Below are 27072 nucleotides of genomic sequence, written 5' to 3' on the forward strand. Positions count from 1 at the left end.
CGGCTTACATTATCCTCCTCCTCTCCATTTTATCCTCAGAACAACAACCCTGTGAGGTAGGTTGGGCTGAGACTCACCCAGTGAGCTTCCATGGCCGAGTGGGGACTAGAACTCGGATCTCTTGGCTTGTAGTCCAACACTCGCACCACTACACCACGCTGGCTCCCTACCTATTTCAACCAATTTGCATTGCTGCTGGTCTGCTTCTTGGCTCAGTTCACAGTGCTGGTTAACCTTTAAGCCCCAACATAGTCTGGGCCATGTTTACTTTACTAAAGTCTTTTGCTTCACTTCCTAAGGCAGCCTTCTTCAACCTGGTGCCCTCTAGATGTACTGGGCCTCAACTCCCAGCATCCATACTGCCTGGTGGATGCTGGGAGTTGTAGTCCAACACATCTGAAGGGCACCAGGTTGGGGAAGGATGTCCTAAGGCATAGAAGCATCAACTGAAAGCACATAGAGGAAGAATGGGAAAAGAGACAGAGGGCCCAGACTGCACGACACAATGGGTTATTTAACCCACAATGAGCCGCAGTGCTTGTGACCACCATTTTGAATATGCAACCCCTGATCAGGGCAATTGGGGGTTGTGGCATGTCATGCAAATCCAGCCATTGTAGGTTATTTGAGGGTTAGACAACTCTCACATGATGCTACTATTAATTGAGGGTTATGTGAGGATTGTTTAACCCTCAAATAACCCATGATGGCTGGGTTCACCCAACATGCTGCAACCCCCGACCATCGGTTGTATATTCAAAATGGTGGCCACATGTGCCTGGTATGCACCATGGCTCATCATGGGTTAAATAACCCACGATGAGCCCACTGTGCCATGCGAACCAGGTTAGAGTGATAGTTCACCTCTAGTAGAGAGGTACTATGATGGAAACTAGCATCCCTGACAGAAGCCCTGCTGCTTCCTAATCTGAGCTGTGTAGGAACAAGCTACAAAGAGCCTCTGGGCACTTTAAAGCCTAACAAATGTATTGTGACATAATCTTTTGTGGACACCGTCCACTTCATCAGATGCATCTGATGGACAGTGTCCACCAAAGCTCATGCCAGAATAAGACTGACGTTTTTACCAAAACAAACCAACAGGGCTGCCCCTCTGAAAACCGTGTTGCGGAAGGAATGGAAATGCCAGAAGTACAGACAGTGATGGTTACCTTAGCAGCTGCCAAGCACAAAACCTTCGGGGGGTGGGGGGATAACCAGGCTTCATCATTACAATGGTGAGCTTTTGGGCGGCTGATTAACATGTGATAAAAACCTTTGTCCTTGTTCAAACCACAGGAGATAAAGAGCTGGATCTCTTGATGAATCGTGCTTCAGCAATTTCGCGTTGTTGGTGGTTTTGAACCTCCGTTGTTCAAGAATGGCTACAATTCTTGAACAAGCTGTTATTCAGGAGTAAGGTACTCTGCCCACGCTCATGACTGCTTTTTTTTTTTTTTAAGGGGCGGGGGTAAGGCTGCATTAAAAATAGGTGACTGAAATTAGGATGAGAAGGGACCGATAAAGGCAGCGCCTCCCCGCCCCCGTTTGCTGGCTGGGAGGCCCCAGGGAGGCCGCCTCCCTCCTGAGTTTCGGAAGCCAAGGCGCCCCCACCGCCAGGCCGTCTCACCCCGCTTGCCCGGACGAAAGAGGAGGAGGCTTCCGCCCGCACCTGGGGGTCCATGCCGCGCGGCGATTGGCTGAGGAGAGGGGGAGCCTCGGCTGGGGATTGGCTGCTCAGAGAGAGGCCGGGGCGGGGCACGGCGGGGCTCGCCGGGCGCTGCAGCCAGTGCGGAGAGCGGAGCGCCGGCCGAACGCGGGGCTGCTGTCGCGGGGCGGCGCGCTTCACTGCGGCTCCTCGAGGTTTCTCCGCAAGCTCGGCCTCAGAGCGCCGGCGCGCCTGCTGCGTCCCGCCCAGCCCATGGCCGGTGCGCGGGGCGCGTCTGGGCAGGAGCTGTGAGGCGAGAGCGGCGGGGAGAGCCCCGTCCAGGAGCAGCAGGAGCCGCTGCCGCAGCCGGCGCCGCCAGGATGGGGACGGTGCTGTCGCTGTCGCCCGGCGCGCCTGGGAAGGGCGGCGCGGGCGGGGGGGTCCTGGCCGAGAAGGCGGCCCCCGGCAGGGCGCACGGCAAAGGCGAGAGCCGCTTGAAGCGGCCCGGCGTGCTGATCTCTGCCCTCACCTGGAAGCGCCTGGTGGCCGCCTCGGCGAAGAAGAAGAAGAACGCCAAGAAGGTGACGCCCAAGCCCGGCTCCGGGGGCGGCGCGCCCGACCCGCTGGTGCAGCAGCGCAACCGCGAGAACGTGCGCAAGTCCCAGCCGGACGGAGCCAAGCAGGGCCCCTTGGCCGTGCCGGTGCCCACCGTCCCCGGCGCGGCCCCAGACGGCGGGAAGCCGCCGCCGCCGCCGCCGCTGCCCAGCGCCCGCGCCAGCGCCGCCGCCGGCTCGCCGCGCCGGGTGATCGTGCAGGCGTCCACGGGCGAGCTGCTCCGCTGCCTGGGGGACTTCGTGTGCCGCCGCTGCTACCGGCTCAAGGACCTGAGCCCGGGCGAGCTGATCGGCTGGTTCCGCAGCGTGGACCGCTCGCTCCTGCTCCAGGGCTGGCAGGACCAGGGCTTCATCACGCCGGCCAACCTCGTCTTTGTGTACCTGCTGTGCCGCGAGGCGCTGCAGGGCGACCAGATCGGCAGCCCGGCGGAGCTGCAGGCCTCCTTCCTCACTTGCCTCTACCTGGCCTACTCCTACATGGGCAACGAAATCTCGTACCCTCTCAAGCCCTTTCTGGTGGAGGGCGACAAGGAGCGCTTTTGGGACCGCTGCCTCGCCACCATCCAGGGCCTGAGCGCCAAGATGCTGCAGATCAACTCCGACCCGCACTTCTTCACGCAGGTCTTCCAGGACCTCAAGAACGAAGGCGAGGGAGGCTCCACAAAGGACTCCAACAAACACTGGACTATAAGCCTGGACCGCTAGGAGACCCCCGAGGGCTGCCCCAACCTCCTCCCTCCCCCTTTCCAGATGCATCTCCTCTCTTTCCCTCTCCCTGCCCCCACCCAAGAAAAAGAAAGAAAGAAAAGAGGCTTTTTTCCAGGTTTCCTCCAGGAGGAACCGGAGAAATAAGACCCCAGGGGTCAGGATTAGGGAGCTGCCTGGGACAGCTCCTTTAGTCACCCCATCATACAGGTAGCAACTTTGGAGCTGCTCCCTGCCTGCCCCTTCTCCAAGAGGCCACCCGTGTGGGGGGAGGGATTTGCTACAGGCCACTCTTTCCATGCTCCATTTTGTGGGCCACACCCAAAATTGCATCACTCCCTTCTGGCAACTGCAGCATCTGAATAGTGTGAGAGTGGGGGTGGGGTGGGGGCGCCTGGCCCCTGATATACTGCGTCTTCTGGCTGTGAGTAGACCTAGCCCTTCCCCTTCTTTGTTACCTGATCTCTTCCAGCAAGGTGCCACAGGCTGTGAATACACTCCAGGCCCTGTCTGGCCATCCTGGGAGGGAGGGGCTGTTTTTCTTTCTTTCCTTCTTTCTTCCAAACCGGGAGAATTCCTAGGCTATACTTCTCGGTCAACCAGAGGCATTATTTATTGGCAAGGTTCTGTCTTGTGCAGGAGAAAGCTGTTGCTGTGTGACCTTGCCTGTGAAAGCCCTGCCAGTGTATGTCCCACGGTTTGGGTCTCTTTGCTGCTACTGTGAATCACAGTACAGCCAGGGCATTTCTTTCGACTTGTAATTTTTTTTTCCCGGTGAAGCAATTCCTGCATGTATTTGTCCTTCCTACTGTTGGTGGCTCTGCCATAGTGGTTGTTCTACAAAGTGGATGATGGTCATATACAACCATTCATCACTGCAAGTCAAATGCCTTTCATAATTTCTTTCCTTTTCATCTCGGCACTGGGGGGTTGGGGAAGAGAGAGAAGGGTGCGTGTGTGTGTGTCCACTCAACACTGAAATGAAGTGTTGGGGATGCTGTGCTGCTATCCTAGGATACCCATTATTTGACCTGTTCTCTCCCTGCGGCCCCCCAATATCCCCTCCCATCTGAAACAGAGGCTGGGAGCTGTCCATGGTGCTAGCCTCGTAGACCAACATACATTTGCACATTCTTGAAGCTGAAAACAAGCCGTCTCATGGTGTTTGAATGTAAACAGAACAATGTCTGACTTATGGGATGTCTGTGCCAATGTTGCTCAAATGTACAATAACATATTGTTTTATATTGTATATTTAAAAGAGATAAAATTGCTGACTCAAAGCAGAACTTTGGAATCACTTGATCATTCAGAGCTGCAGCTGTATGAGGAGAGAAATGCAGAATGCATTGAGACTGGTGAAGCATGGAGGAGGGAAGGAAGGGTTAGCAATTAACATTGGGGGTTTATGGTCAGCATGGCTGATGCATTAGTCCTTGGCTGATGATTTCCTAAATGGCTGTGTTGGCAGGAGATCCCAGACTTGCTAATGGGATTTGAAATTGAACTGTGATCCATCTTATTCCAGAGCCCTTTTAGATGAAGACATACTGTCTGTGTCCTGGCCCTAAAAAATCTCAGTCAAAAACTTCCCTTGACTTAAAAGAAATTGAAATACACCTATTGTACAATTAAAATGTCTGCAACTGTTTAGAAAGATAAAGCAACAAATTGCTTGTTACCTGGTTTGTTGTTTCTATATGTATGCAAAATTTGCAAAGGAAATCCTCTGTGATTGAGATCTTTTAAAGTGATAATATTGAAGTGGGAGTTGATTAGAATGTCTTGACTTTTTTTCTTTTTTGAGAGCAATCCTGAATGCCTCTTGCTGATCAGATACATGACAAACAGTTCTATCAAAGTGCAGCTAACAAAAATGGTGCATACATTTCACAGCACATTGTTGTCCTGTTGTGCTCTCCTTCCAGACAAGAAGCCTCTTTGTAAACTGACATCCTTAATGCCCAGTCCTCTGAAGAATGCTGATGGGCAACAGTCTCTGCTGTGCCTTGTAATCCTTTAATTGCATTACGTTAGTATGGCATACTTAAGTTTTTTAATGCAGTCTTGTTCATTCCATCTCTTCACCATCACTATATTATGTTTTCCATACTACTTTTATTGTTTTGCATCTCCATCATAAAGTGCCATGATAATGCTGTATATAAATCTTATTACAGTTTCTCAGTCTTAATACTGATTTTTTTAAAAGCTGGATAAAATAGTCTGAACTGTCCGAGGTGCTGAATTCTGTTGGCTACTCATGCAGTTTGCTCACAAAATTTTCTAATACTTTATATTTAAGGACTGGATAGAGTGTTTTAATTGGTAGGCTCCTTTCTTAAATGAACTAACAGTGCTGCTTCAATTACCTAAACAGTCTGTCATATGTCTGAACACATAAGCAAAAACTTTGAAAGAGAAAATCTCTGTTTACATGGCATAATGGCGATATGGAAGGTGTTTCTTGCTCAAATGGTTAGGACACATGACTACAGTCCAACCCATGGCAGCTGGTAGTACTGACTGTCTCAAAACTCCCAAGTGTCATTTGGCCTATATTTTAACCACACCAATCAAATGGGCCAGGAATTGATAGACTGATTTTGAGTTTGAAATTTAACAGTTTAGAGGGGGCCGGTGATTCTGGCTATAACAAGGAAATCAGTATTTGAGTAATGGAAGTTCTGCCTTGCCTTGTCATGTTGCCTCCTTGTTTTGACTTCAAGGGGTTCTTGATCCCAGGATCACAACGTGCATCTAGATGAGCTCAGCCAATCCATTTTCTAGAATGTGGACTGTGTGTGTGAGATGAATTTACAATGCACTGCAGTGTGGTCTGATGGTCTGACAGAAGACATAGATCTTCAGAAGTGTGGAATATTTCTGCCTCTCTAAGAGGTGGTTCCCAATCCTATGTGATAAAAGATTTGAAGCTTGATTTTTTTTTACTTCCTGGCACAAGATAATTCAAAGATATAGTGAATAGGTGAGGGCGATCATGTGCCAGAACCATCTTCTGACTGGCCACAGTCACTATTACTGTCACAAACCAAAAGATCCTAAACATTTGACCAGTATCATAACAAAAGTTTAATGATCATGCACTTCATAATTAACAGTAATTATTTGTATGTTATTAGTCTGCCTCTGTGATGCTTTGTGTTTGAATACACTTGCCACCTACTGATAGAATTGCAAGGCATGCCTGCTTAATATATTCTGCCTCAGCTGTAAAGGTCAAGATAAAGTTGTCAGAGCAAAGCTTGGAATGCCAGAGTTCAGACCCCAGGCATTAACAAATGGACAACTGCACCTATAGGTTGACCCATTGTATTGGTGTTTATGTCTGTTCTTGTGTATGCTATAAATTGGCCTTTGCATTCCTCTTAATTGGAAAGCTAATGTGCGCTACTGCCAAGGGCTGAACCCTTGTTGTTTGTCCCAAAGTCTCAATGCAAACTATTTTTTTGTCTCAAGCACAGCCATATTTCTAGAACTTGAACCTATCTTTTGACAATTAAAAATATAATGGCTTCTGGATCATGGAGAGGGGTGACTTGAGAACATTCCACCATTTCCCTTTAACATTTAACCTTTGACAAGCATAATGTGAAAAAAGCTCCCCTTAGTCTCACATGTCCAGAAAGCTTTAAACTAGTTGAGAAGCATAGAGCTAATGCCAACCAGTTAAATATTAGTTGATTGTGTACATGTTAACTGGTTTAGATTTGCATATATTTGCAAATGAGTAGGAATAACTATTCTGAAGACAAAAGCATATTTTATTTTAGATGATGCATCTAAATCAGCATGGGCAGCTTGTCGCTCTCCAGGTGTTTTGGCCCACAAGTCCCATCATCCCTCAATTTTGGCTTTGCTGGCTAGGACTGATGAGAAATGTAAGGCAAAACATTTGGCAGGCCACAGGCTGCCCCTCCCTGCTCTAGATGATACTTCCTCCTGTATTATCAAACACAGGGGGTGCGTCTTCTAAAACGGCACCTAGTGCCTATCACTTAATTTTTTTCTTAAGTATGCTTCCTGTCTGGGCTACTTCAGTCCATAAGTCAACAGGTTTGACATAAATTAATTTGAGGCTGCCTAAGGTTGCAACCCTATACAGTGGGGGGTGGGGGGAATGCACTGTCTGTGGGCTACATACCCACCCCCCAAGTGCTTCTGCCACACTGCCAAGTTTAGCTGGCCCAGCAGCAGTGGTGGCAAAAAGATGCATTTGCCCTTTAAAACAAGGTGCATGTGTCATGAGCACATACCTTGTTTTAATGGGAAATTGCACTCTTCTGGGCCTTCCAGGAGCAAGGCTTGCCTTTAAAAACAAAGTGCCCACTCATTGTGCACCTTGTTTTAAAGTGGATATGTGGCTTTTTTGCCACATTAGTGAGGTGGTGGCAGTGTGTGGCCCCCAGAAGGATTCAGATGAGGGGCATAAATTGACCCCCAGACCATTCAGCATTGCCCATCCCTGCTATACAGGGTACATATTTATCTAAGAATAAGTCCTATTGAACTCTGTGGGGTTTATGTCTGAGTAGACCTGTATAGGCTTGCACTGTAGATGTCTGTCTTATAGAGGGAAGCAATTTGTATTTCCTCTTATCCAGCCTGATTCTAGGTATCCATTTTTAAATTGAGATTTTTGAAAATGTGTCTTGAGACATTTCATCACCTTCTTGAAATAGTAAGGGCTACTCAGGGTATCCTTAATACTGACATTTCACACATAGTTAACGTGTGACTTCTAACTGTGTAAGCACATGTCTTTCAGACATGTTGAGTGTTTAACATTTGTAGTGCTTAACAGATATCTTTTCCCTGAAAACTTTGTTCTGGAGAATGGAATCCTTCTCTGAACTTTATGCATTGCTCAGCATAGTTCATTATGCATTGATGGAGTAGAAGATTTCAATCAAAGGGAACCAGAACACACTGGGTTGGCTTCCATCTTGGCCAAACCCTGTTGTATTGGATGGGAAATCTTTTAATATCTCATGTATCTTGCAGTGAGGGTGCGAACTACACATAGGCCTTGGCCCAATGAGTAAGTAGCAAATACCTCAAAGGGGGAGAAAATGAGAGCCACAAATCATATACTATAAATGGGACAGAGGCTGTCTTCCCTGCCCCCTGCCCCAGAAAAGTTCTGCTGTACAAGATTGCCACTATTACTGCTTGCCTCAACAGGCTGGAATGAAGGTGTGAGGTCATTTTTATTTCTCTTAAATCAGTTGCAATCTAGGACTGCAGAATCCTCATGGGGTGGGAGTGGGGAGCTGCTGGAATGTGTGTGCAGCTGCCCCATGTTGTGAACCACTGAACTACAGTTGGCAGCCTTCTCAGTGAAGTACCTTTAGGCCAGGACTCCCCAACTTGGTGCCCCCCAGATGTGTTGGACTGCAACTCCCATAATTCCCAGCCAGTTCCTCCCTGTCCTGGCCCAGTCCTGACAGGGGGCAGCCGCAGCACCCTTAAGTGCTAGAGTAAAGGTCAGTACCTTTCCCTGAGTCACACTGTTGAACCATCCAGCCTGGGTTTAAATGTGATATCAGTATCTGTGGTCTGCATTTGAAAGGGTATTTATGAGTGGGTAGGTGCTAAGTGAACTATTTAGGGGCTAGAAAACTTTCTTTAGAATGAAAAACTATAGGTATATGTGATGCTGTTAAAAAAGAGTAATTAATGTGCACTAAAAAGCCATTCAAGGGTGACATTCAAGGTTGGAGGACTGGCCTATCTAGTTATTGTAAGGTTGCAGCAAGCCTACATAGCTGTTATCTTGTAGCTTCAGTATTTAATCATTTACTTGTGTTAGATTCACAGAAAACAATATACATATTTTAAAAATAATTTTGTTAATGTTTTATTTTACGTTAATCAAAAGATTTCATATATACATACACACCATTAAATAGGTTATTGCAGGCTCCAGAACTCAGTAGTAGTAGTAGTAGTAGTATGGTCATTTGTAGGTTTGTCTTGCCTCTTCTCCCAAGTGCTTAATGCTGAATGGTGGCCTATGAATTTCTGGATTGGAGAAGTGTTCACTTGAATGAAGAGTAGATAAGCAAGTTGTTTACTGGTGAGGAAGGATGTTCTGTATTGTGTCATTTGCCCTCTTGAGTTAAAATTCCATCCCAGCAGCCATTGGTGTTCCAGCATGCAGGACAAGGGAGACCTGGAGAAATGGTGTGATTTCATCTACAAGTATTATCTCTGTGGCCATGGATGTAAAAAGGTGTAATTCTCTCCACAGCATAAGTAATTGCTTGGCCAGTTCAGCCATTAATAGGTGAGGCTTCATCGTTCCCTTCTAGTCATTAAGGCCTACCTAATCAGCATGAGGGCCCACTCTTTTGGAGCAATTCATGTTAAGTAACCATTTCACTGAGGCAAAGAACCCACCAAACTAGTCAGGCTTTGCTCCATGGACTGGATAAATGTACAGGAACAACAGCCCAGCAGGGACTGAAGGAACAGACTGAGCAAAAGCAGAGGGAAGTTTTGCTACTCTAAATAGCCTGCAGCTTTGGCTGGGATGGCGTGCTTTTTGGACTCCTGGACTTGGACCAATTCTGCCTTGAGTGCTGCACTTCCTGCTGCTGCCCAACTATGACTTCACGGCCCTGAATGTGTGAGTAAGCAGATTCTCAGACACAGATGCATCCAGCGCTGATCCTGGAAACAGCTGTCCCAAATGTCATGTGTTGAGCGTCTTGTATAAGTGTGGATGCTCTTTTAATGGAATCAGGGAGGCAATAGCTTCTGCTGCTGATCAGTCTTATTTCCCAAGCCTGAATCCATCCCAGTGGGTTCAGTATTCCAGATGGTTTCTATGGGTTTCCACCTGGTTAGGGTTGCCAGGCTCTGGGCTGGAGATGATGCCTTTACCTTAACACGCTCTGAGATATCTTAACAGAAAGCAGGTGCTGCATCTCCCTCCCCACTTCTCTCCTGGTCCTCGTCCCCACCCTCTGCTCTCACCTGATGTGGGATAGAGTGGGGCTCTGCTGGTGACAGCAAGCCAGGCAAGATGCAGAGCAAAAGGACTGGTGCAGGAAGTGGGCAGGAGTGACGGCAGCTCTCCTCTGCCTTGGTAGCCTCAAATGATTTATAGGTGCTATCTCTGAGTGAAAGCCAGGCAGCTCTGTCCCTGGTGCAGACAAGACAACCTCTGTTTTGTGGCATGGCCCAACCCAGTTCATCCTGTGGCTGTTTTCATGTTGCACTGTATAAAAAAGATTCTGGTGGTGTTTCCTTGCCATCCCAGTCTTATACCTGGATAGTGGCCCCTTTCGATGTTTAGAAAACAGGTAGGTGACGCCAGTCTTGAGACTGCAGCTCTTCTATCAACAAATAGCATTCGAAGTCCAAGGACAGGCCTATGCATAAATATCTTGGGAGGGTCTTTATTGCCACCATGTTACTAATGCCAGATCTCCAGGCTTACAAAGCCGTTTTCAGATAGAGCTATAGGCAGATAAGATGGCTATGCACAGATTAGCTATTTGTGATGTGTGCTCACTGGAGAGCAATAAGGTGGGGGTTGATTTGCAAGGATGCCAACTCCTGAGTGCCTTTTAAAAAGTAAATCTACTGTCTTGCTTGTAATCAATCAGTTAATATGGGTTTCCGATACACATGGTATTTTAGGCACGTTTAATGAAGATAACAGTTTATCTCTAGTAACAAACACCAAAAATAATGTAATACTTTGAAAACCACCTCAGGCCCCTTGACTGACCAGTAAATACTGGGAACAATCCCTCAAGCACCACTACTGCACCCAGGTCCACACATTTTAGTTTGACATTATTTGAGGTTACTGTTGACCTCTTCACCAAACTCTTTGCATGTGCCAATGGGGTTCTGCCGCCCCCAAAGCAAAAGGGGAATTTTCCTCAGGACCGCAGCAGGGAGTCAAGGGTTAAATTTCCTCCCTAGGCCTGCTCTGATCCCATTAATTATCAGCTTCCCAGCTGATGCAAATTGCATTAAAAATAACCATCCCAGCACATTAGATGCAAAGACACAGTTGGATGCAAAGATCTGGTTTGCTCCTGGGAGAGGAGGGATCTTGCAGCCTGCTGGACTTTGAAAGGAGGCAGAAGCAAGGAAAGACTTGTTGCTTCTTTGCCTCTCTTCAAGGCCCAGCACAAAGGGCCAAGGGCCACTTCCTTCCCTCAGTTATCTGTCTCCCAAAGACTCACGGGAGGGGAAGGACCGCCTTTGTAGCACCCAGCATGACATGAGAGACCTTGCTCTTTCTGAAATGATGCAGAAATCAGGAGAAAGGTTTGCAACCTAGTTTACCTACACACCTGATTCATGAGCTCAGAATTGAGCAATACACTGAGATTGTGAGACATCTGAAGTGCATGCCACCACTATTATTCACTTCATACCATTGTCCAAACATTGGGTTTATAATATTTCTATAAATATTTTTGTTGATTCTGTTACAATACGCACACTTAGAATTACAGTATGCATTTTGAAGCTCAGTCCTATTCAGTGGTGCCTAAGGCCTTTGAAATTAATGGGTGTAGATGCACCTAATTCCACATAAGATCAGGCTGATGTGTGGTCTCTTTTTTCTTCTTTGGAGAAATCATGCAGTATTTCAGAATATTTAGCCAAGTACCTCTCACCCTCTTTTCTTTTTTTTTACAACCTTAGGGCAGGGTGGAGAACAACAATACCAATTTAAGGTCCATATTTTCAATTTGCATTTTATTAGTTGGACTGCTAATCAATTAATGCTTTTGTGCCAGAGGGGTGATTTAGTTGAAACACAAGGGGAAAATATGTTTCTGCACTCAGTACATACAGTATCTAAGGCTACATGTCTCCAAGGGACATTGTGAAATTCCCCACCATTGGGGGCGTGGGGTGGGGGAATGATAGCTACTGGTGGATTATGTTTATAAGTACAGTGCGTAGTTTCTAGGGGAATAGAGTTGTGCCAGGGACTAAACCTCTCCAGGGCCGCCACCCTTCAATCTGGAAGCCCATCTCCCTAATCCTTGATAGATGGGGACTGTCTGTAGTTACTTGGTGGAAATCTACTCTGCACTTGCTCAGAGGTATTGTAATCTTGTCTTGCCATATGTTCTTGGGTTGAGCCTGGCACTGAAAACAGATGCTGAGGCTGAGCCCCAGTGATCCCTGGCCACAAACTAAGCCCTGCTTAAGTATTTTTAGCTCGGATCCCCCTCCATTGACCTTTATTTTTTTTCTAAATAAGTAACTGTGACAATCTCACAAATAAATTTTAAAATAAATGACCATTCAAACATCACCTTACAAAAACTGACAGTGTCATATGCGATAACATCCAGAGCTGCCAATGTAAAAAGGAGAAGAAGTAATACTTGGGTTTAAGCAGGGTCAGTTATGCTTTCCAAGGTCAGGATGACTTATGTGTACAGTGCAAGCCAATCAACAGTCTACCGTTCCTTTTATTTCCGATGTTCAGACTGTGGGTGACTTTGCTTAGATAGCCAAAATCACCCTGCACAAGATGGAGGTATCAGCAGACTTTGGGAACTCCAAAGTTTGCAGAAATACCAAAAATCTTTAGGAAAGAGAACCTAAGGAAGGGGACTTAAACACAGCCCAGCCCAGTGAGGACTGAGCATGCTCTGTGATGATGGAATGCTGATTAAATATTGGTGGTGGAATTGAATGGAGTGGCTGGAACCTACACTGCAACTTCTTGTTGCAGGTCCCACTTTTTATTGTTGTGCTGTCCTACAGCTGTACGCAAAGCATTGTACAAATATGTGTTTAAAACCCCCCAGGTCTGACTCTGTCTCTGTCTCTCTCTGTCTCTCTGTTTCTCTATTGCAAATTATTCACAATTAGTTTCTATGGAGTTTCCCTTTTAGGCCAGGATAGAGGTAAAAAATGCCAAAACAGGAAGGCCTTCACTTGCTGGTGGGAAAGAATAGTGAGAAGCATCCAAAGGGTTCTCCCTAGGAGGGAGTTCCACAACATCAGTGGTACACCTGCAAAGAAGAACCTGTCCCTCGACCGAATACTTCCAGAACAGGATCCAAAGGGGCCAGGCTCCCCAGCCAACTTCAGTGGACAGCGTGGAAGGAGGTATTCCTTTAGGGTTCAAGTTGTTTAGGGCTTTAAAGCAGGGATGGGGAACCTGTGGCCCCCCAGATGTTGTGGGGTCCCAATTCCCATCAGCCCCAACCCAGAAGGCCAATGGTCAGGGATAATGGGAACTGGAGCCCAACAATACAGGTTCTCCACCCCTGCTTTAAAGTTCAACCCAGCACCTTGAATTAGGCTTGGAAGCTAATCAGCCATTACAAATGAGCAGGAATAGTAGCGATCTGTCCTCTGTAGTGCACACATGCAGCCAGCTGAAAGGCAGACTGCTAGCCCACCCACCAACCCTGGCCTAATTTGATCACTGTTTATGTATGTATGTACATATGTATGCAGACAGCCAGTATGCAGTAAAATAGTTAGAATGTTGGATAGGGCTGGGGAGGCCCAGGTTCAAGTCCCCACTCAGCCATAAAACTCCTTGAGTGACTTCAGGCCAGTTAGTAGCTCTCAGCCTAACCTACCTCTCAGGGTTGTTGTGAAGATAAAAATGGGAAAGGGGAGCCACGTATACTGCCTCAAGCCCCTTAGAGTAGGGGTGGGCAACTCTGAGATGGGGGAGTCTGAGGGCCACTTCCAACACACACACACAGGGATCCCCCCCCATTGGCTGCAGTAAATAAAATTGGTTGTTATCGAGGGCTAAAAAGGTCAAATTCAGCTTGTTGCCTGTGTGTTACCCACCCCTTCCATGGTGGAATTGTGGTATATAAATGCTGTAAATGAATCAATAAGTATGTGTGCGTGTTGCTGGTTGTAACAATGATTACATTTACATTCTGCCTTTTTCCCTCTTGCAAGGAACCCAAGGCAGCTTCCATGGTCCCCCTTCCTTCATTTTATCCTCAGAACAACCTATGGGGTAGGTTAGGCTAAGAGTCAGTGACTGGCCCAGTCACCCAGTGGGGCCTAGAACCTGGCTTTTCCAAGTCCCAGTCTGCCAACCTAGGATAGCACCTCATGCATCTCTAGCCTATGAAAGCTTAGGCACAATGGACCCGGAGTGTCTTCAAGAAGTCATTTTTTATTTTAAAAAATAATCATCTCACCTTATTGACACAAAACAGGATACTCCTTTCCTCATCTGCCACTGACAGGGTAGCCAGGACAAGCTACACCTGCTGAAATTCCCTCTTTCACAAACCGAATAAAGGCGCAGCAGCTCTGTCCTCTTTTTCACCTGGCGACCCTCACCACTGGAGGTCACAAGAGGTCATACCTGTGACAAATTGCTGCTCTACATGAGGCAGCAGCAGCCCAAACACAATTAGTCAGCAAGTGAGCCATCTCGGCAGAACCGGCTGAGGACAAGTGGGTGCACAGCAGAAGGCTGCAGTGCTTTGCTTCCCCATGACAATTCCTTCCCCTGTTAATGAAGCTCCTGCCCTCCTGCTGCTGGAAAGGGAAGGATCAAGGCTCTTTGTTAGGTCCTGCACTCACCCCAGCTGTTCAGGCCACAGCTTTGCAAGAGCATTTAATCTGGCATTAGTGTGTATGTGTGTGTTTATTTGGTTCTAGCTGACACTACCCCTTCATGGATCACTGCCTTGTTGTGGCGAAGGGGCTTGCGTAACTCAGTGAAGCCATCAGCTATGCCATGCAGGGCCACCCAAGACGGACAGGTCATGGCAGAGAGTTCTGACAAAATGTGGTCCACTGGAGGAGGAAATGGCAACCCACTCCAGTATTCTTGCCAAGAAAACCCCATGGAACGTATCACAAGGCTAAAAGATATGACGCCGGAAGACGAGCCCCTCAGGTCGGAAGGTGTCCAATATGCTACTGGGGAAGAGCAGAGGGTATTTCCAAGTAGCGCCAGAAAGAGTGAAGCGGCTGGGCCAAAGCCGAAAGGACACTCAGCTGTGGATGTGTCTGGTGGTGAAAAGAAAATCCAATGCTGTAAAGAACCATATTGTTTAGGAACCTGGAATGTCAGATCAATGAATCAAGGTAAGGTGGAGGTGGTCAAACATGAGATGGCAAGATTGAACATCGACATCTTGGGAATCAGCGAACTAAAATGGACAGGCATGGGCGAATTTAATTCAGGTGACCATTATATCTACTATTGTGGGCAAGAATCCCTTAGACGAAATGGAGTAGCACTCATAGTCAACAAAAGGGTGGGAAAAGCAGTACTGGGGTACAATCTTAAAAATGATAGAATGATCTCAGTACGAATCCAAGGCAAACCATTCAACATCACAGTAATTCAAGTCTATGCCCCAACCACTGAGGCCGAAGAAGCTGAGGTTGATCGGTTCTATGAAGACCTACAACACCTTCTAGAACTAACACCAAAAAAAGATGTCCTCTTCATCATAGGGGATTGGAATGCTAAAGTAGGAAGTCAAGAAATCACCGGGATAACAGGCAGGCATGGCCTTGGTGTACAAAATGAAGCAGGACAAAAGCTAATAGAGTTTTGCCAAGAGAACATGCTGATCATAGCAAACACTCTTTTCCAACAGCACAAGAGGCGACTCTACACATGGACGTCACCAGATGGTCAATATCGAAATCAGATTGATTATGTCCTTTGCAGCCAAAGATGGAGAAGCTCCATACAGTCAGTAAAAACAAGACCTGGAGCTGACTGTGGCTCAGATCATGAGCTGCTTCTTGCAAAATTTCGGCTTAAATTGAAGAACGTCGGGAAAACCACTAAACCATTCAGGTATGACCTAAATCATATCCCTGATGAATATACAGTGGAGGTGAGGAATAGATTTCAGGGATTAGACCTGATAGACAGAGTGCCTGAGGAACTATGGACGGAGGTCCGTAACATTGTTCAGGAGGCAGCAACTCAATCCATCCCCAAGAAAAATAAATGCAAGAAAGCCAAGTGGCTGTCTGATGAGGCTTTACAAGTAGCTCACGAAAGAAGGGAAGCAAAAAGCAAGGGAGAAAGGGGAAGATATACCCAACTGAATGCAGAGTTCCAGAGAATAGCAAGGAGAGACAAGAAGGCCTTCTTAAATGAACAATGCAAAGAAATCGAGGAAAACAACAGAACGGGAAAGACTAGAGATCTCTTCAAGAAAATTGGAGATCTCAAGGGAACATTTTGTGCAAAGACGGGCATGATAAAGGACAAAGAAGGCAGGGACCTAACAGAAGCAGATGAGATTAAGAAGAGGTGGCAAGAATACACAGAAGAACTATACAGGAAAGATCTGAATGTCCCTGATAGCCATAATAGTGTGGTCACTGAACTTGAGCCCGACATCCTAGAGAGTGTAGTCAAGTGGGCCTTAGGAAGCATTAGTAACAACAAAGCTAGAGGAGATGACAGTATTCCAGCTGAGCTATTTAAAATCCTAAAAGATGATGCTGTTAAAGTGCTGCATTCAATATGCCAACAAATCTGGAACACTCAACAGTGGCCACAAGACTGGAAAAGGTCAGTTTACATTCCAATTCCAAAGAAGGGCAACGCCAAAGAGTGTTCAAACTACGGCACAATTGCGCTCATTTCACATGCCAGCAAGGTGATGCTCAAAATCCTACAAGCTAGGCTTCAGCAGTATGCGAACCGAGAACTACCGGAAGTACAAGCTGGGTTTCGAAGAGGCAGAGGAACTAGAGATCAAATCGCCAACATTCGCTGCATCATGGAGAAAGCAAGAGAATTCCAGAAAAACGTCTATTTCTGCTTCATTGACTATGCTAAAGCCTTTGATTGTGTGGATCACAACAAACTGTGGCAAATTCTTAAAGTGATGGGAGTACCAGACCACCTTACCTGTCTCCTGAGAAACCTGTACGAGGGTCAAGAAGCAACAGTAAGAACCAGACATGGAATAACCGATTGGTTCAAAATTGGGAAAGGATTACGACAAGGCTGCATATTGTCACCCTGCTTATTTAACTTATATGCAGAGTACATCATGAGAAATGCCGGGTTGGATGAATCAGGGGTCGGAATTAAGATTGCCGGGAGAATTATCAACAACCTCCGATATGCAGACGATACCACCCTAATGGCAGAAAGCGAAGAGGATCTAAAGAGCCTCTTGTTGAGGGTGAAAGAGGAGAGCGCAAAAGCTGGTTTGAAACTCAACATTAAAAAAACTAAGATCATGGCATCTGGCCCCATCACTTCCTGGCATATAGAAGGGGAAGAAATGGAAGCAGTGACAGATTTTACTTTCTTGGGCTCCAAGATCACCGCAGACGGTGACTGTAGCCATGAAATTAAAAGACGCTTGCTCCTTGGGAGGAAAGCTATGGCCAACCTAGACAGCATAGTAAGAAGCAGAGACATCACCTTGCCGACAAAGGTCCGTCTAATCAAAGCTATGGTTTTCCCAGTAGTAATGTATGGCTGTGAGAGCTGGACTATAAGGAAGGCTGAGCGCCGAAGAATTGATGCTTTCGAACTGTGGTGCTGGAGAAGACTCTTATGAGTCCCCTGGACTGCAAGGAGGTCAAATCAGTCCATCCTAAAGGAAATCAAACCTGAGTGCTCATTGGAAGGACAGATAATGAAGCTGAAGCTCCAATATTTTGGCCACCTAATGCGAAGAGAAAACTCCCTGGAAAAGACCCTGATGCTGGGAAAGACTGAAGGCAAAAGGAGAAGGGGACGGCAGAGGATGAGATGGCTAGATAGCATCACGGATGCAATGAATATGAACTTGAGCACGATCTGGGAGAGAGCGCAGGACAGGAAGGCCTGGCGTGCTATGGTCCATGGGGTCAGGAAGAGTCGGACACGACTGAACGACTGAACAACAACAAGCTGACACTAAGGGGAAGTATTGAGTGGAGACTGTTCTTCCCCATGGACAACCCAGGACAGTTCCTAGAGCAGCCTTCTCCTACCTGGTGCCCTCTGGATGTGTTGGAGCACAACTCCCATCATCCCCAGCCAGCATGGGGAGCCAGCAACGGCATCTGTTATTGGGTGGATTACAATTACAATAAGGGTGCAATCCTATGCGTGTTTAGACAGAAAAAAGTCCTACAACTCCCAGCATGTCCCAGCCATGGCTGGCTGGAGCATGCTGGGAGTTGTAGAACGGTTTTCTGTCTAAACATGCATAGGATTGCACCCTAAATAAATAAAATAGTTCTCACAGAATGCAGGGGAGGTGGTAGACCAATGTGGTGTACTGGTTAGAATGTTGGACTGGGACTTGGGAGATCCAGGTTCTAGTCTCCATTCAGCCATGAAGCTCACTAGGTGTCTTTGGGCCAGTCACTGGCTCTCAGTTGTTGTGAGGATAAAAGGGAGAGCTGCCTTGGGCTCCTTGGACAAAAGGTGGAATGTACGACAAATAAATAAACCTCTTTCATACTGCCGGTGGAGGCTCATGGGACTGACTGCTTCTCCGTACAACAAAGGAACAACCTGCATATAGAAAACTGATATATCAGGGTAAAAGTTCTAGTCTGGCCTTCACCATGCTGGTTTTCTATGTACAGGGATATATTTTTTCCTCCGGCATGGAGGAACATTTCGACATGTGAGTGAGTCTCTCTTTGTATTCTGAAGTGGTACAGCCAAGGAACAGCCTTACCTACTTTATCTGCTGCTTGTGGGAACTAGGCCTATACAGCTAAAGTGGATTTCCTGCTTCATCAGGGGGTTGGACTAGATGATCTTTGATGTCATAATGCTATGATTTCTGTGGGAGTCATTCTAAACGCAAAGGAGAAATACCCATTGTAAGAAACACAGAGCTGCTGCTGTTTCTGCCAACAGTCCCATGTTTCATAGAATGCACAGTGCCGCCCTTTGGAAGCTGTGTTATTCTGAACCATTTATTCTGAGCCATAAATGCACACAACATGCTCAGAGTCATATTTCTATCCCCACATAGAATTATAAGGCTAACTATCATCCACCCAGTGCCCCAGGGCAGGATGAGACACACTGATACATTACCATAGTCTGACGCATTTACATAGGGAGTTTTGTTGATGTTTTTCTTGCAAGGGCCAAAATAGATGTGATGCCTTTTAAATTCTAACCCAGCTATGGGGCAGGGGGAGGGGGTGTCTAGCCCTTTCCCCTGCACCATTTCCCCCACTGACCCCTCATCCAAAGAAGCCACTTCACTGATTAAAACAAACCTGGTACTTGTATTGAATGTGCGTTAGTGTGTGGGTGTGTCAGTGGGACTAATAGCAGCTTTTGCAGGGGGGAATTTTAATTCGCACCATTAATTGAAGTGATAACTTACCCAGCACTGCTGCTCTGGTCAAAATTGGTTCTCTCTCTCATACACTCACCATCTGCTTTACATTTAAAAATATAAAAATTGGGAGATCTGTGATCAGATCTCCTGCATCACATCTATTTGGGCTGTAAAGGTAATGACTGAACAGATTTTCATCCCTTTCCTGAATTGCATGGAAATTGACTTTGAAAGAGATGTAATCTCAAGTGAGCATTTGCATACTTATGTGTCAGCATTTACACCAGGAATGGGGAATGTGTATTCACTAGATAGGGCTGATGGGGACTGCAGTCCAACAACATCTGGAGGGCCACACATTCCCCACTCTGGTTTACTCAAAGAAATATTTGAGCAAAAGTATTGATCAAGGAGAATAACAAATGCACCTTCAGGGTCTTGCTTCCACTACCACCTCTCTCTCTCTGTCTCTCGCTCTCTCTTTGCACTAGAAGTTAGGCTTTCTACATCTATTGGGTTGGATCCAGATTCAGTAATACTTAGAGTACAACCGTTGAAGTCAGTGGACCTTATGTTAGTCACACTGATTTCAGTGAGTCTACCCTAAGTATGACTACTGAATTTTGTTTTAGTGGCAGTGTACAACAACTATAAACAACATCCTGAAGGAGACAAGTAAGAACCCCACAGCTCTGCCCTGCATGCTGCTGAATGCAAAAGGAATATCCCTTCCTTCAGCTCCTGATCAGCACAAGGATATACTGGGCTGAGTCTAGACTTTGTCATATTTAGAGCAGGGCCATTGAAATCAGTGGGACTTAAGGTAGTTCATGACTGACTTTTCTATTGATTTCAGTGGGTTTTCTCTAGGTATGACTAAGACTGGATCCAACCCACTGGCATTAGGAGCTCAAGGCTCTGTTGGTGGGCCTCACTGTGTGTGTGTGTGTGGGGGGGGTGTCAAGACAGCTGATGTTGAGGACACTCTCCTCAGACAAAGTGCCATGGTTTTGTGCAGCACTGGGATTTGTGCAGCAACTCCATTTTAATGAGGGCCAAATTTAGAACTGAGCCAGGGCTGACATGCCAGCAGCATTTGTGCTGCCCACTGAGCTCATTTCCATGCAAACCAAGATACAGGCAATGAGCTCCTTTAACTGCCCTCTTCTCCAGAGGAATGACAAAAGTGGCTTTGGCCAAGATTCCCCGTTATTGTTACACATTTGCCTGTGACTTGGTTCATGCAAGCCAACTGAAGTGCAGAAGTGAAGAAGTCTAGAAGAGGCTCCATTGCTTTCCCCATTGGGCAGGTGGGGGGTTAACGAACCCTTTCCATGTGCCTCAGCAGCACTGGACTAAGAGGTGAGGTGTATAATGTGAGAGGGGGCATTACTGGGATCAGGGGCAATGCTGAGGAACAGTTGGGAAGCCTCAGGGGTTGGATATGGCTTCCAGTTGCCTTTCACTAATGTAGAGGCTTTGCTTAAATGGGTTGAGGGTTCTCTTATCTGGCACTCAAAGCCTTGAATTTAATCCGATGTGCTGCTGCTGCTGCTGCACACGTGTCTTTTTGCTTGTGAGAATGTAAATATGAGAATCCAGATGGTTTGTCATTGAATGATGACAAAGATTTCAAAAATACAGATACTGTGAGCATGTATGATGCTCATTCATGTACTATTGACATATGTGAGCACATTTGTTGATAAAGCAAGGTACATTTTGGAATTTGGGCAGCAGGATTTTGGAAGTGATGGAACTTACAGTACTCAACCTGATTTCAACAGCTTCATGTAAATCATGCTGTTCCTTTGCTTAACATGCACAAAGTGGAACAAAGGCAGCCATCCATGTATGGTCAGTCTTCTTGTCCCGAAACCTTTATAAAGATGTGCTGAGGCTGGGCAAAGGTTTGGTGGTTTTTCTTTTTGCCCAAGAACCTAATCCAAACTGTCAATTCACAAACACCAGAATATTAAGTGTGTGTGTGTGTGTGTGTGTGTGTGAGAGAGAGAGAGAGAGAGAAAGAGAGATGTTCCACTTAACCAACGGTTAAAATAGGCACTGCATACCATTCTATAATGCCTCATCAAACACCCCAAAGGCCAAATTACTGAAAATTAAAGTAATTCAATCAGCATGCATACATCTCATCTTAGCTCTGCCCTTGTGCACATGCCACATGTTACATCATTAAGAATTATGGCAATGTGATTAAAGGTTCTCTTTCAAACGTTCTCTTTAGAAATGCTAAATGCACTGATGCAAATATAGAATGGTGTAACTTAGCTGAGGGTAGTTTGAAACATTGCTGCCAATGTCATTACAAGCCCAGTGTTGCAATTGACAAGCATGGTTACTGGAAGAGTTGCCAGTGGCATTCATCCAGTACATCTGTAGTGGCTCTTCAATTCTCGTGGCTTCTTCTAAGCTCCTCACATTGCAGAGCTCATGGCTAAAATGATACTGCTTGGCTTCCTTGCCTTTGTGCAGAGAATCAATATAAGCATTATCCAGCCCCCATGGAAATGCTTCATTTAGCTTTGAAGGAGGCCCTCTGGAGGGGAACTCGAAGCTGACAGGAGAAGGTAAAAAGAGTCAAGTCAGAGGGGAAATGTAAGAAACATCAATCTTACACATCCTTCAGTCTGAAACCTTGACCACTGATATATTCAGTTTAGTATTTGTGAAATGGGTTTTTTCCCTCCTCCCTCCCTGGGGTGTGAATAATGCTGGAATGAGCAGGGTTAATTCTCTTTATCCAGAATGGTCTTAATTTATCTTACACAAGGATATCCTTCTATGGCATTTATGGTTAATCACTGTCATTCTCCAGGGGTCTTTGTTTCCCCTGATGATGAGATGTGCTTGTTATGTTAGTCCATACAAACCACAGACCTGTTTTAACTGGGGATGGAGCCAGGAGATTTTGTAAAGGATAACCCCACCCCCCACCTCTGCCCTACCACAAATCCTTCCGGGTGAAAATACAGGTTGTGGATCCTTTACAAATAAAAATATAAGCCACTAAGTCTTTATTAGACCAGAAGCAAGCACGATAGCTTCTGCATGTTTAAAACTGTGGGTTGCTCCCCACTGCCCCTCTTAATAGTTCCTTGTTAGATAATTCCATGAGGTACAAGAGCTATCAAGAAGCAATTCAGGGCAGATTTTTTTCCTCCTTTCCCCGCACTGATCTCTGATTAAGGCAGCATTATCGCTTATCAAACCAGTTGGCTGAGCTTGCAGCCAGATGTGACAGATGTGCCCCAAAGGACAAACCAACCATCTAACAAACAGCTGTGGGGACTGGATGTGCATAGGTGGGACTCTTTTCCATTCCTTTTCCCCTGCCCCACATATTCATTTATTTGCTCTGTATTTTCATCTGCTATGGAGTAAACAAGAATCGGGAACGTTCCCACCCCACTCCAGTCTGCAGCAGCTAATTGTAGTAGGGCGGGAACCTCATTAGGGATTCCTTTCGAAAAATTGTGAATAAGACATGCACCGCATGCCCCCCCCCCGGGGGGGGGAGAGCCTGCTTGCTGATTGGTTAGATTTTGCTGCAGTCTATTCCGAGCTGTCGTTTAGTGACTGAAACGTGCACCGCACTTGGCGGCTGGGCTGGGTCAAAGACTAACAGACAATAGAATGAGCTCCCACTGTTCGATAGCGATGGTGCCCCTGCTGAGAAAGAGGGGTGTGTGTGTGTGTGTGTGTGTGTGGTGGAGAATGAATGTGCACACACACGGAATAACTATAGCCTCAAAGAGAGATGTTCAAGGCTTCAGACAGGGACCAAGGAATGGGATTCTCTTAACTAAAGCATCCCTGGTTGCCATGGCAACATCACCATGGTATCATTTCCTGGCATCACTCCTTAATTGGGTATCTCCTTGGCCCCTACTGCTGATTTGCCTGAATGTCTCCTGGGTGCTTAGAATGCAAACAGCCCGTGTGCTTCAGCTCTTTCGTGCACCCGGAGGGGCCGGAGCGGTGGGGGTGCGCCAGTCAGCAGGAGTGCTGGAGGTTGTTACGGGTATGTAAGTGGGTGTTTGAGCATTACAGAGCAGAGTTCTGTATTTGGATCCAAGCCCCCTGGGCTGGCCCAAGACCTTTTGTTGCCTGCGGCACAGCAGCAAATGGTGTCTCCCCCTCCCCACCCACCAGTAAAGGTGCGCCTTACCCAAGACCAGCCAAGCGATTTTCGCACCTGAGGTAGAAAATCCCGCAAGCACTTCTCCCCTCCTTGGCAGGAAAAAGACAGTAATAATGACTTAAATAACTAACCATTTGCTCATTTTTCATAACATCCAAAAGCTGTCACCTGAGGCAGCTGCGGCACTGCCAGCCCTGCTGATCCTGAGATACCTCAAGGTATCCACAATGGGTGGAAGTGGCCATAGAGGGGTGGGGACGGGAGGGGGTTATTATTTCTAGAGTATATGCACAGTAGCAAAACAAAAGACACAGGCCTTGCCCTCTGGTTTGCGATTTAAGATACTGGGTACACAATATCAAACAATATAATTTTAGGCAGGTTGCTTTAATATGAGCAGATAATTCTGAGGGTTTTTTTCTGATTTGCAGTTTGCACTTGTGTGAAGCAGGGCAGAGTATGCCCAGCCCTGGCTAGAAAACAAAATAGCTTCCTAGCCCCCAGACGCTGCTTGCTAAGGAAGACAAGCCTTCTGTAGAGTCTGCATTCCACCCTGCACTGCTACAGGTTGTCTCACATACAAGCTTTCCTGCACTCAGCAACTGCATCCTCCTTTAGAAGGGGATGAACACTCAAAGACATCAACCTGAGAGAGCATCACTGGCCTCATCCTCCCTTTGCTAAAAGCACACATGCCACCCATAGACAGAATTTCCAAGAGCTGCTAAACAAACCAGCCTCTGTCCATGGTGCTGATCCCCAGAGAGACCCACATCAGTTAATCCCAGGACACACTTACGTCATCAAAGCATTTCCCCCTTGGCCGGCACACAGGAAGGTTGGTGGGCCTAGGAGCTATTTGTTTATTATATATCAAGGGCACCTTTCATCCTGCTTATGTATTTTAAAACACACATAGTAGCTAACAAGAGAATAACAGTATTGATCACATCTGTACAATAATGGCTGTCCATGGGTGGCATGCTAGACTCTCCCTGATTTTTAAATGGCCCTTAAAGATCTTGACATTTTAGTTTGCTTTTAATTGATACTGCTTGATATTTTATATTTTACATTTTTAATTATTATTTATTATTGATTTCCTGCATTTTTATCCCATTTTTCACACAATTATTGTCTCCTAAAGTGGCTCACATCAATTAAAACACACACACACACACACAGAAGGAGAGAGAGAGAGAGAGAGAGGCCCTGCCATCAGACTTACAAACTAAAATGGCAAGACACAGAAGGGGAGGGGAGGGAAAAGGAAGAGGAGGGAGATCAGTTTTTCAAGGCCAGGACAAGGTGGTGAGCTCTAAGCCAGCACATAAATGCACTTTGGGCCAGGCTGATCTTCCTTTGCTGGTGTTCTTGCTTGAATGCTGCTCTTGTTCCTTGGGCTGATGGATAGGGCCAGAACGTCTTCTCCCCTTACTTCGGCAGTCCCAGGGCAACTGTTAGTTGGAGCCGAATGTTCTTTCTGGCAAGGAGGGGGAAGTGAGCTCCCTGCAACTGCTTCTCCTTCTCTGGCCACTGGATGGGCCAGGTTAGTCTCCCGCTTGGCTTGATGTCATTCCTGGGCAGCAGGGGGTGCAGCATCCCAGTAGCCCTTGGTCTGCCAGCTGAAGCCAGAAGCCAGAATGTGCTTCCCTTCTTTTATGGTTTTACTTGCCTCTGATACTTTTATTGGAATGGAATTTTAGTTAAGAGCTGGTATAATAGCCATCTTCAACTATCTGAAGGCGCAAATAGTGGACAATGGAGAACATTAGTTTTCTGTTGCTGCAGAGGGTCAGACCTGGACAAATGGTTTCAAATTACAAAAAGGGGATTGCAGCTAAACGTTAGAAAGAACCTAATGAAAATACAAGCTGTTCAGCAGGGGAACAGACTGCCTTGGGAGCTGGTGGACTTCTTGTTTGTTAGAGGGCTTTTTTTTTTTAAGCAGAGGCTGGATGGCCACCTATCAGGGTGGATTTTCTGCATCAGAAAGGGGTTAGACTAGATGACCTAGCACAATCACAAACAATTCCAACAAGAAGAAAAGGTGGAAGACAACAGAAGGCGCCAATGTGGCTTCACAAAAAGCTTAGGGATGACCTGAAAACAAAAAAGGACACATATAGGAAGTGGAAAGAAGGCCAAGTAACAAAGGAAGAGTACAGGCAGATAGCACAGAATTGCAGGGATGGCATCAGGAAGGCTAAAGCTGAGAATGAGCTGAGGTTAGCAAGGGATGTTAAAAACAACAAAAAGGCTTTCTTCAGCTACGTGCATAGTAGAAGGCAGAGGAAAGAAATGGTGGTTCAGCTATTCAATAAGGATGGCAAAACAATAACAGATGACAAAGAAAAGGCAGAGGTGCTCAATTCCTACTTTGGCTCAGTCTTCTCCCAAAAGAGGGTCTATGACCCCCCTGGCAAAGGCAAAGTACAGGCTGAAGGGGCAGGATTGCAGCTTGAGATTGATAGGCATATGGTCAAGGAACACCTAATTACTTTGAATGAGTTCAAATCTCCAGGGCCAGATGAACTGCATCCTAGAGTCATCAAGGAACTGGCAGAAGAACTCTCAGAATCGCTGTCTATTCTCTTTGAGAAATCATGGAGGATGGGGGAAGTGCCAGATGACTGGAGGAGGGCTAACGTTGTCCCTATCTTCAAAAAGGGTAAAAAGGAGGAACCTGGGAACTACAGACCAGTCAGTCTGACATCAATCCCTGGGAAAATTCTGGAGCAGATCATAAAGCAATCCATCTGGAAGCACCTTGACAACAATGCCGTGATTACTCGAAGCCAACATGGATTTGTCAAGAACAAATCCTGCCAGACAAATCTGATCTCATATTTTGATCAAGTAACCTCCCTTGTAGACCATGGGAATGCTGTAGACATCATATACCTCGACTTCAGCAAAGCTTTCGACAAAGTGCCCCATGATATCCTGATGAGCAAACTAGCTCAAACTGGGCTAGATGAAACAATGATCCGGTGGATCCACAGTTGGCTACAGAATTGGACTCAAAGAGTGCTTATCAATGGGACCTTCTCAAACTGGGGAGAGGTAATGAATGGGGTACCGCAGGGCTCAGTCCTGGGCCCAGTGCTCTTCAACATTTTTATTAATGACATGGAGGAGGAGGTGCAGGGAATGCTGATCAAATATGCAGATGATACAAAATTGGGCGGGATAGTGAATACTTTGGAAGACAGAAACAAAATTCAAAGTGATCTGGATAGACTGGAGTGCTGGGCAGAAAACAACAGAATGACATTTAATAGGGATACATGCCAAGTTCTGCACCTAGGAAAAAGAAACCAAATGCACAGTTACAAGATGGGGGATATGTGGCTCAACCACACTACAAGCGAGAAAGATCTTGGAATTGTTGTCAATCACAAGCTGAATATGAGCCAACAATGTGATGTGGCTGCAAAAAAGGCAAATGCTCTTTTGGGCTGCATTCATAGAAGCATAGCTTCCAAATCCTGGGAAGTACTAGTTGCCCTCTACTCAGCACTGGTTAGGCCTCATCTGGAGTACTGTGCCCAGTTCTGGGCACCACACTTGAAGAAGGATGCAGACAAACTGGAGAGGGTTCAGAGGAGGGCAACAAAGATGATCAGGGGACTGGAAACAAAGCCCTAT

At 46.4% G+C, this 27072-nt stretch overlaps 1 protein-coding gene across 1 annotated transcript; it reads left to right on the top strand.

Annotated features, from left to right (window-relative positions):
* Positions 1-1788: 1788 nt before the first annotated feature.
* CDK5R2 (cyclin dependent kinase 5 regulatory subunit 2) lies at positions 1789-4626 on the top strand. The gene has a single exon (XM_084829342.1). The coding sequence runs from the start codon at positions 2029-2031 to the stop codon at positions 2965-2967; it is 939 nt and encodes a 312-aa protein (XP_084685468.1). The 5' UTR covers positions 1789-2028; the 3' UTR covers positions 2968-4626.
* Positions 4627-27072: the final 22446 nt, after the last annotated feature.

The sequence above is a fragment of the Heloderma suspectum genome, chromosome 1 (assembly GCF_057233095.1).
Source record: "Heloderma suspectum isolate Gila_16-S chromosome 1, 16-S_ref, whole genome shotgun sequence".
In the NCBI taxonomy this organism is placed as follows: domain Eukaryota; kingdom Metazoa; phylum Chordata; class Lepidosauria; order Squamata; family Helodermatidae; genus Heloderma; species Heloderma suspectum.